The sequence below is a fragment of the Varanus komodoensis genome, unplaced genomic scaffold (genome assembly GCF_004798865.1).
Source record: "Varanus komodoensis strain SLA01 unplaced genomic scaffold, ASM479886v1 scaffold18_1, whole genome shotgun sequence".
Lineage (NCBI taxonomy): Eukaryota > Metazoa > Chordata > Lepidosauria > Squamata > Varanidae > Varanus > Varanus komodoensis.
The window spans coordinates 7,862,724-7,873,072 of NW_025335548.1; the positions used below are offsets into that span (position 1 = coordinate 7,862,724).

At 54.0% G+C, this 10,349-nt stretch overlaps 1 protein-coding gene across 1 annotated transcript; it reads right to left on the minus strand.

Moving 5' to 3' along the window:
• Nucleotides 1-5,964: 5,964 nt before the first annotated feature.
• SOX3 (SRY-box transcription factor 3) lies at nt 5,965-6,990 on the minus strand. Its single transcript, XM_044427095.1, has one exon. It carries the CDS (start codon nt 6,949-6,951, stop codon nt 5,965-5,967), a length of 987 nt encoding a protein of 328 aa, XP_044283030.1. The 5' UTR covers nt 6,952-6,990.
• Between the last annotated feature and the right edge of the window lie 3,359 nt (nt 6,991-10,349).

The window sequence follows — 10,349 nt, forward strand, 5'->3', positions numbered from 1 at the left end:
AGATGGTGGCCTTCAGCTCAGAATCCATCTGTGCTGTGCCAATTGTGCTGCTTGGGATGAGCCCAGGCTAGCTAACTTGAGCTGCGAGGACCTGTAATTGTGAGTTCCTTGAGGACAGAGCTCCTTTAAAGCTCCTGTACAGATCCATCACTCAGATGCTATTATCACCCTCTCATTCATACCCCGGCTTTCTTCCTCTTGCAAGGAACCCAAGGTGGCTAACAAGTTCTCCTTCTCTTCCTTTCACCTCACAACAACCCTGCGAGGTAGTTAGGCCGAGAGTCTGTGACCAGTTCAGTCACCCAGTGAGCCCCATGGCTGAGTGGGGATTAGAACCCAGAGCTCCTGGATCCTCATTCTCACCATCACATCACATGGGCCTTACTAGTCTTACATGATGTAAAAGTAACAATTTGAAACTGATCAGAAAAATTGTCCTAGTGGATGTATTGCACCTTCTGTGTCCTGTCCTCTCCCCACCCACCCAGAATATTTGTGCTTATTACCTTTGTGGCCAAATGATTTTCTTGCTGTTGCAAAGTCCAGCTGGAACGAATACCCCTAAATGTAAACTTAAGCTTGGACCCAGGTAGGTTATGAGGGTTGGCCCCCTGGGTTTGTTTGGAAGGGACAAGAAATAGACACTTCTCTGAAATGGCTAGGTAGACTTCATCGTTAAAGTAAGACTTCAGGTTTTCTCCAAGTTCATTTGGTTCAAATGCTGAAGTGTTTTCAATTGGAGTTAGGATGAGGAGAAGCAGAGATATTCAAAGGCCCAATTTGGTCTAGAGTAATTCTAGAGTTTTCAGTCCCCCGCAAACACCCACACAGACAAAACTTTCCAGGCTAATTAATTCTAGCTTAAATAATCCAAACTGCCTTTGAGGTGGTGAGGAATAAAACCAAAAGTGGACAATTGCACCTGAAAGAATTGGTTCCTCTTTTGGGTGAACACCCTCTTTCCATGGTCTCACATTTTTCTCTTGCTTTCCACATGCTCTGTCAAATTGTAAAACACATCCATGGACTGAAGTTATGAAGCAAAGAGAAAACAGGAAGGGAAAAACAGGCCACTGCTGCGGAAGACCCTTTGGTATACAGGACTGTTTCTGGTTATCTTAAAGCACCCCTTCCCAGTCGGGTGCTCTGTGTGGGACTGACTACTACTGGTAACATCCCCAGCCAGTGGTGCACCAGGCTGGAAAAGGCAGAGAGCAGAACTGGAGGGAAAAGGGCCACACTTTAAAAACTAAAAATGTGGGTTGCATCTTCTTTCAATCAATTTACTTTCTCAAGTCACAAGTGAAATGGATTTGATCTGTAACTAGAGATAGAATTGATTTGGGTCACCAACCATGCTGAATTTTCTCGAAAACTACTCTAGTACAGCTTTGCTTGTAATTTCTAGCACTTATTTTATGAGAAGGGCAAGGGCCAGGCTGGAGCTTTGCTGATGGATTCCAAAAGGAGTGCCAAGTTTTGCAAACTATCTACCACCCTACAAGCTCAGAACTTACTTCATTAGGAGTTAAGCCCTATTCAAAGCAGAATGTCTTAAACTTGGTGGTCTACTTCCATGAGCAGTCTGCAAGTGTCATACTTAGGGGAGAAAATTAGTTACTAATGGGTGATACTAGTGAGAGAAAAATGGAGAATCACACTTCTTTGAACTGCTTCTTGAAATCTCTTTGCATTGACAGGATTTAGGTCTGTTCCTTGAGCATGAATCTGGTGAAAGGAAGCAAGAAATTGAGAGACAAAACCACAGGACACATCCCCAGAAATCTAAGTGTAACAGGCTCTAATTGTGATGGTAACAGGGAACCACCAGATGCAGAAAACTCAGTCCAAACTTGGGTTTTGCAAGGCACCGTCCATCCCACAGATACTCAGCAGTAATAGCCCCAACAACTTTAATGGATTTATTCCAAGTGAAGTGTACACAAGACTAGAACCATAATTTTAATATTGATCAGCTTAAGAGGAGTCCAATTTGTCTGATTCATAAATTGATACCCTTAGTGGACAGGAACCTGACAGATACAAAGAGACAAAAAATGGAGTAATTGGTATTAAAATACACCCTACAGCGCAAATTAAAGGGGAAATTGACTACTGGGAGCACAGAACTCCTTGTTGCAAGAGTAAATGCAGAGAGAGATGAACTATTTTTCTAAGTGATTATAGCATGCCCTCCTAAACATGTTTTACCAGACTTCACAGAAAGTTCAGTGGGCCCCACTTCAGAGTATATGTTTTCCATCAGTGCTATACATGTTTATTTAAAAAGTTAGCCCACTGAACTCACTGAAACTTACTCCCTGGTATGTATGTATGTATGTATGTATGTATGCAGGACAAGTACATTTCCTTAGGAGGAAACCATTTGAACTCACTGGGATGCACGTATGGACAGACGTGGCTGTGAGGCATCTTGGATTGTAATCCCATGCTCCAGACATGCTTGGAAATAAGCAAGGCTCTGTTTGAGGTTCAAATGACAGTAACTTTAAAGTCGCATTTTATCAAAATAAAATAAGATGGCTTTAGGTCTGATTAAGCAAACAGTTGAGAAAGACAGACAGACAGACAGACACCTGAAACAGATCACCTGAGATACCTGGAACAAAACAAACAAATGAAATGAAATAGGATGACTTCAAATGCCATTAAAGCAGTTCAATTATTTAGCGTTCTCCAGTGTCCTGTACTCAATCCATTTTTAATAGAGTGTAATTAAGGTTTCCCCAACCGGATTCACACATGTGTAAATATTTCAGAGGAAGACAGATTTTTCCACCCTTGAGCAAGTCGCTCTCTCAAATGACACCTCTGGTTAAAAGTAGGGCTTTAGGGGACTGGAGAGTCAGAGGTGCTTTCCTCGTGCAAGGGAGAAAGCAACAAGTGTGAGAAAAAAGAGAAAGTGTGTTTGTTCGGGAGGATGAGACCAGCTCACCAGAAAAGATTGGGGTGTAGTCTGCCCGATTCAGACAGTTCTGGGGCTCCCCACTTCCTTTCCCCTTCCTAGACCTGGTGACTTTTCAGGAGGGGATCCGAAGCGCGCTTCCTTTTGGTGGAACCGAAGTAAAAGCGGGCAGAGGCCAGATTTTAGCCCCTGGCCGGTTTAATCCGAACTCAGTCCCAGCCAGGACCCAAGATTTACTCCCGAATTATCACACTTTAAATCTCAGTCTGCTTCTCAAAAGCTGCCCTCAGGTGCCATCCAAGACTCCTACGGGAGTTACTTCCGAGTCAACTGTGAAAGGATCGGGCCGACAGCTTTCTCCCCCCTCCTCCGCCGCACCGATTTCCCAGGGCTTTCTATTCCCTAAGCAGAGCGACTCCGAATTCGGAAGCTCCGAGGACGACTGGAAGTAAATACGATCAGGAAAGCACGCCAGAGCATGCCACTCTGCCAGAAATAAACGTCAAAGAAACGAGAGCGAGAAAGTTTGAGCAAAGAGTTGGAAGGAAGCTGCGAGGTCCGCGTAAAAACGCCCGCCCGAGCGAGCCCGCTCCTGCGCTCTTCCCACGACCTCTCCCTTCTCCGCGAGCTCCCGTGCGCTCCGCGAGGGCGCCTTCCTCCTTATGGCATCGGAACCGGCACGGCGGGAGCGGTCTGGCTGCTTCGGGACCTGGCGCGCCCCGGCAACGCGGCGCGCCGCATCCCCGGGCGCTCTGACGGGTCTTGCAGGTCGGTCCGCGCTCGGGAAGGCAGCGCCGGCTCCGTCCCGACTCAGCCTTTACGCAGCTCACCAGTCGGCCCCTGGAAGTTCACACGAGCTATTCACAAACACTCCCGTTCGTAGGGCCTGCCCCGCGGGGAGGCGGTCGCTACGTTACCGAACCGCTCTCCGGATCGCAGCCTTCCAGGAGCTGGCGACCGCCACGGCGCTTGCTGCGCTTTCGGAGTCCTCCGGCGCAGCCAGCCTCTCTCTTCCTCCCTCGCCCCTCCCCACAAATAATCACTAGTGGATAGAAGGGGGGGAAAGTCGACTGAAGCAACCGGCAATCTCCCAGCCCCTTCCTTGGGACGGATCCCTCCGGTGGAACCGAGTGTGCAAGAGTGGTAGTGGTGGTGCCTGGTACCGGAAAGGTCCGGCCCGGGACGCAGGCCCGCGGGGCAAAAACCCCAAAAACAAAGCTCAAAATGAGACGCCCGATTTGCAGAACTGGCTGGCAAATGCTCCGAAGTCTACGTATTCGCAGCACCCTTTCTTCAAAGGACACCCCCATTTGTGAAAAGGGATGGATCCGCAGGGAGGGGACTTCATGTCGAGGGAAACATAAGCGGAAAGCTTTTGGCGGAGGGGCGCAAGAGAACCAAATACCCGCTCGCCTGCTCTGGGCTCTGTACTTAATTGAGCAGATGCCCCTGGGCAGACCAGCGGTGGACGCACGGCTTCCCAGAGATTCACTGGGGCGCCAGTTAAAAGAATGGGACAATCGGGGCGAATTTCCAAGCAAGGGCGCAGCCCGAGCCCCGCCGCAAACCTCGCAGCAGGGAAAAACGTTAAGGTTTCAGCCACGAGCGCATCAAGATTACATGTAGTTCGGAGTGAACAGGCATGATTACAGGGAAGGATCGGGACGCCTATCCAGATACAGCAGACCTGCCCTCGCGGCCGGAACCCAGGAGTCATTTACTCCGGAGTAAATCCACTGCGGTGGAGGAACACCGCCCGATTTGTTAATTTTTCAAGGGACGCCAGGCGACGCACAAACACACACACACCCGGAACGGCTGTTATAAAATTTATTCTCTTTTTAAAGTTCTTTCTTGCAGGGGGTGGGAGAAGGGAAACGCAGGGAAGTAAGTTCTCGTCAAAAAAACAAACAAAAAAACAAACAAAAAGCCAACCAAAAACAAAATCCCGGACAATAGCAATAGCAACCTAAAACGACCAAATTCGTGGGGCCGAAATGTTCTCCAAACTATCCCACGAGCAAGTCCACGAATAGGGGAAGGGGGAACGGAAGAGGGGAATTTACAGACATTTACAAGCGCCAGGAAATAGACCAGAAAAAGACTCAGGCTGTTTCTCTCTCCCCTAAGCCCCGTCACCAACAGCAAAAAAAGTTGCTTTTCAAAAGTCCTGGAAATTCGGATTCGCTTCCATTTCGTATGCCCAGGGTTCCACTCCCTATCCGAAGTAAGCTTACTCCAAACTGAGGGCCCCTCGACTCCGAAAGGGAAACAAACTTTGGCTACAGGTATCCCACGCGCACTTACTCTCCGGGAGGCTTAATTTCTGACTATGGGATCGGAACGTTTTTTTCAAGATTACCTTGAAGGTTCAAGTGTACCAAGCGATGAAAAAGGTATCTTTTAATGGAACAAGCTCTATTTATTTTAAAAATCTCTTTTACATTTTTCTTCATCTTAAAAATGGACAGCCAGACAAGATTAGCAAGGGATGAGGAAAGGAAAACAGAATTCTGAACCCCAACAATTAAAAACACAAATGCGAACGACGGAGGCCGGGCCGGGCGCTCACGGCGCATCTCATCCTCTGGACTCCTCTCGAAGGGGAGAGAAAAACCGCCCCGGCAAAGGTACAAGGCCAAGCACTCCCCGTCCGAAGTTCTCCCCAGACCGGTGGCAAATATCTGGAGGCGGCGTGTGCGTGGGGGAAGAATTTCACAGCAGCTCTTGCCCAGGTTCGCGGTAAAGGGCGCTCTATCCAGACAAGGAATTCACTTTTTGCCCCTTGAAAGGGAACAGAGTCCGCCTGACGGGAGCGAGTCGGCCGGTTCGCGTGCCTCCGCTTCGCCCCCTCCTGCGCCCTCGCCCGACCCCTCCCACCCGCCGCCTCGATTTCGATTGCCTGGCGCCGAAGGGGAAGGGGGACCTGGCGGAGTCCACCGGGGCCGCGCCCGGGAGCAGTCCTGGCGCCGGTGGCCGGGCCGGGCAACGGGCCCGCGGCAGACGGGGCGCACGGCGGAGCGCGCGGACGGCCCCGGCTAGATGTGCGTGAGCGGTACCGTCCCGTTCACGGCCGCGCCGCCGCCCTGGTAGTGCTGGTGGACGCCGTGGAGCCGGGTGCCCGGCAGCGAGGACGGGTCCGCCGCGTCGCCGCCGGGGGGCAGGTACACACTGATCATGTCGCGCAGGTCGCCCAGGCAGGCGCGCTGAGAGTGCGAGGCGATGGCCGGCGGCGGCGAGCTGGGCTCGGACTTCACCACGGAGCCCATGGTCCCCAGGCCCATGGCGTGGCCCGGCGGCTGCGGGCCGTAGGCGGCGGCGGCGGCGGCGGCCATGCTGTAGGTGGAGGCGGCGCCGCTCAGGTAGGGCTGCGCGCTGGTCATGATGGGGCTGTACTGCAGGCCGCCCACGTCGTAGCGGTGCACGGGCGGCAGCTGCGCGCCGCCCATGGCCGGGTGCTGGCCGTAGCCCAGCTGCTCGGGCATCAGCGAGGCGTACGCGCCGTTGGGCCAGCCGTTCACGTGCGCGTACGAGTCCAGGCGCTGGCCCACGCCGACGGGGCTGCTGCCCGCGCCCGCGCCCGCGCCGCCCGGCGCCAGCAGGCCGCCCGGCAGCGCGTACTTGTCCTTCTTGAGCAGCGTCTTGGTCTTGCGGCGCGGCCGGTACTTGTAATCCGGGTACTCCTTCATGTGGACGGCGCGCAGCCGCTTCGCCTCGTCGATGAAGGGGCGCTTCTCGCCGTCGCTCAGCAGCTTCCAGTCCGCGCCCAGCCGCTTGGAGATCTCCGAGTTGTGCATCTTGGGGTTCTCCTGGGCCATCTTGCGCCGCTGGCCGCGCGACCACACCATGAAGGCGTTCATGGGCCTCTTCACGCGGTCCTGGTCGGCGGCGCCGGCCCCGCCGCCGCCGCCCCCTCCGCCGCCGCCCCCTTTGCCATTGCCGCCCGGGGCGCTGCTGCCAGCCGGGCCTCCTCCTCCGGAGCTGGGCTGGGGAGCCTTCAGCTCGCCCTCCAGCATGCCGTACATGGTCGGGGAGGGCAGGAGGTGCGCCAGCTTGGCGCGCGGAGGGGCCGCGGGGGACCGGCCTGGCAGAGCGGGGGCGCGGCTCAGGGAAGTGCGTGGCCCGCGCGGCGACGCTTCTCTCGCCCGGCGGAGCAGCAGGAGAACGAGCCGCAGACTCTTGCGGGCTCTTCCGACGGCCTCAGCTCAGCCGCTGCCTCCCCGCGCCCCGAACTCTCCGGCCCTATCCACGCTTCAGCCTTTCTCTCCGGGCCGGTTGATTGACGGCCTATAAATGAGGCGCCGGCGGCCAATCAGAGCGCAGGCCCCTTGACGCAGGATACTGGCCCAGGATCGCATCCTCCCTCTCCCCACCCGTCCAAAGCTGAAACTTTTATGGGGGGGAGTCCTCTTTCCTCCCTGAGGGACCCCTCCTCTCCTTTAGCCCCTCGCCAAACGATGAGCGTGAACTGATTAGTTGCATTATTATTTTTAATATCGCATCCACCCAATACGTGCTGCTTCCTCCTTCCTCATCCAGAGTAAGATTTTGAGTGGTCAGCAAGTCTCCAACATGCATCATGTGATAAAAATCATCTTTTTTACTGAGGGATGCTTAAAACAACAACACCTCTGTCATCAGCGCCTTTTCCGTGCCCTGCCTCCCCTGCCGCCTCAGAACGAGATGCGACCATCCCACACGGGTCTAAAAAGAGGGTTCCTGACCCCGCTCTCTTCTTTTCCGTCCAACACTGTGCTCCCGAACGTGTGTACTCTATAGGAAGCCCAGTTCAACCTGGTCCCGGGCGAACCGGGGCAGGACTGCAGTCCTAGCCAAGCTTACTGGGGAAACTTCGGCCCGCGGTGCTGTCCACGTAAAAGCCTTCTGCCTGTACATCCCTAAAACACACGATTCCGAGGAACCGTGTCTCTTGCCGTGCAAGTCAGATCCCCGCGTAAGCTTTCACCCGGGGGGGGGGGGGGGATTTTTCACTTTCATGTTGCGGGGTGGGCGGTGGAAGGAAAAAGAAAAGCGCTTTTCCGTTCGACGCTTCCCCAGAGAATTCCACCTGATTGAAGTGCAGCTGCGGAGGAGCCCTGCCAGAAAAAAAAAATCTGGCAACCGCTTCGAAAAGTTGGCCGAGTCGCTGTGCCTGTTTGACGGGGCTTAGAGAAGCGATTTTGCGGGTGGGGAGAAGCCTTTGCGGAAGGGAGACGGGCTCGCCTGGAGGAGCGTTGCCCGAGATTGGGAACCACTCCCGCTCCATCTCTCGCTCTCCGCATGGCTGTAACCCGAGCACAGAACAGGGCTTGGATTCTTCCCGCTACTCAAACCCCGTGAAAATAAGCGACCTCTTTTCCTTGACAAACAAGCATCAATGAACCAGTGCGCGCTCGCTCTCTCCAAATACTGGAAAGCAGCCGAGGCCTTTGGGGGCTGGGGGCAAAATAAGCGAGAGTTTACGGCTGCCCACACATCTTGCCCACTGCGGCCTCTTTCTGAATGCTCCTTCCCTTTTCAATTTTTCCACTTGGCTGCTGCCCGGGAGGTGGGGACGAGGGGGGGGGGGCGGTGTGGACGGCCACCATTTTTGGAAAATCCGTTCGCATGGCAACCACCCAGCAGCCGCTGGCGGGGAGGGAGAGAGAGAAAGGAAACTTTTGTGGGGGCGGCTGGAAGCACCGGCTCGCTGGGACTGTCAATCAAGGGGCCTCCCCTCTTCTCCCCCCACCCCCCACGCACACACCTGCGAGGCCCACCGAATCGCAAGCTGCGAGCCCAACTCTTAAAGGCGCAGCGTCTCTCCAGCACGCGCGCATGGGGCGCCCCCGTGCGCGTGTCCGGGCGTGCGCGCTGCGCGAAGCACTGCGGTTGTGCTCCTCGCAAGCAGGAAGCCGGGAGACGCGGGAGCACGCGAGCAGACACCCGGGACAACTTCTGGAGGGTAGGCAAATGTGAGGATCCGCTTACTCCCGAGTCGCTCCCAGGAGGGACTCGTCCCGCAGACCGCACTGGGGCAAAACTTCCTCTTCTCGCTGCCCGGGTATCTGCAAAGAAGGGTACGGAGAGCCGCTGTCCAGGCCGGCAAATCGTCATCTGTAATGACTTTTTCACCTGGATAAGTACGTGTGCATGCCGCTTCGTGGATCTGCCTGAACGCGAGCGGAGAAGGACGAGCGAGAGCTTAATGGCATACTTGCAAAGGGCTGGCAAAGCGAAAGAACGTCTGAATGGGACAGTTGTGGGGTGGTGTGGGGACTGAATGGTGTGGGGACTGGTGTCCAGCTGTCTCCAGCGAGTGGACAGAAGCAGCTGAACTCTCCAAGGAGGGGCTCAAAACTGTGGGCAGCGCAAAGCGGCGGCCACGGGCAGGAGGGAACTTCTGAAAGTTCCCAGGATTTGGGCCGATTCTCTTCCGGCTTTTCCTGCCCAGAGTCGTCCGTATTCAGTTCCCCGGTTCAGCTTTTCCGTCTGCATTTGGGGAGGGGGGGGGCAGGCAAAAACCACAAACGCACGACTCCGATCGTGGACGCCACAATCGCTCTGTGAGGCCCGGAAGGTTGCAGTCCTGAAGGCTCAGCTTGCCGCGGCGGGATTCAACGGAGTGAATTTGGGCTGACTTGTCCTGTCAGCGGGCGCAAGTCTCTGGGCAGTTTGTGCCGGCTCAGAAGCAAACCTATAGAGTCCGACGGGGCTTATTGAGGGAGTAAAGACTGCAAGTCTATCTATCCCCCTTGCCTGGAAGGAAGTCCCAGCAGACGGCAACGACTTTCTGATGGAGACGAAAAGGATTGTTGTATATTTCTGCAGTTCCCGAACACTTATCAAGAATAAGGTCCCTTTGCCCTCAGAGGGGCTTGCTTGAAAGTCAGTATACAAAGAATCACGTTGGGTTATGGATAGGTTCTGTCGTATTATCTTATATACATATAATTACATGGGCATTATATGCATTATCAATATTTTTTTCTTTAAAAAAGCTATAGAGAATGAATTCGTGCAAGAAGGCGCTTCTAGCCACTCGTTCCAATTTTTTTCCCCCAGGCACAGAAATATAGCCAGAGTGGGGAAGCTTCTCCTGTGGGATTTCTGCCTGTCACACATCACCTAAAGCACAGGAGGGACAGGGAAGAGAAAAACTAGCAACCCCACTCCGGAATGGACACTGCAATTTGAAGCACCCTGAAAAAAATCTGCTGCCAAGAAGCTTTTTTTCCAAACGGGGGCCCAGCTATTCTGAAACAATTTCAGGGAAATTTCGGCGCCTACTTTTAAAGGCGCTGAACTAATTAATTCTCTACTTCTGAGAAGCTCGGGGTCTCGGTGCTGTCTGAGAGACTCTTTCCCTCCGACGTTGGTCCTCCATAAAGTTTACAGGTTCTTTGAGTTTTACTGGAGCATATTAGGACCATAACATTGGCCC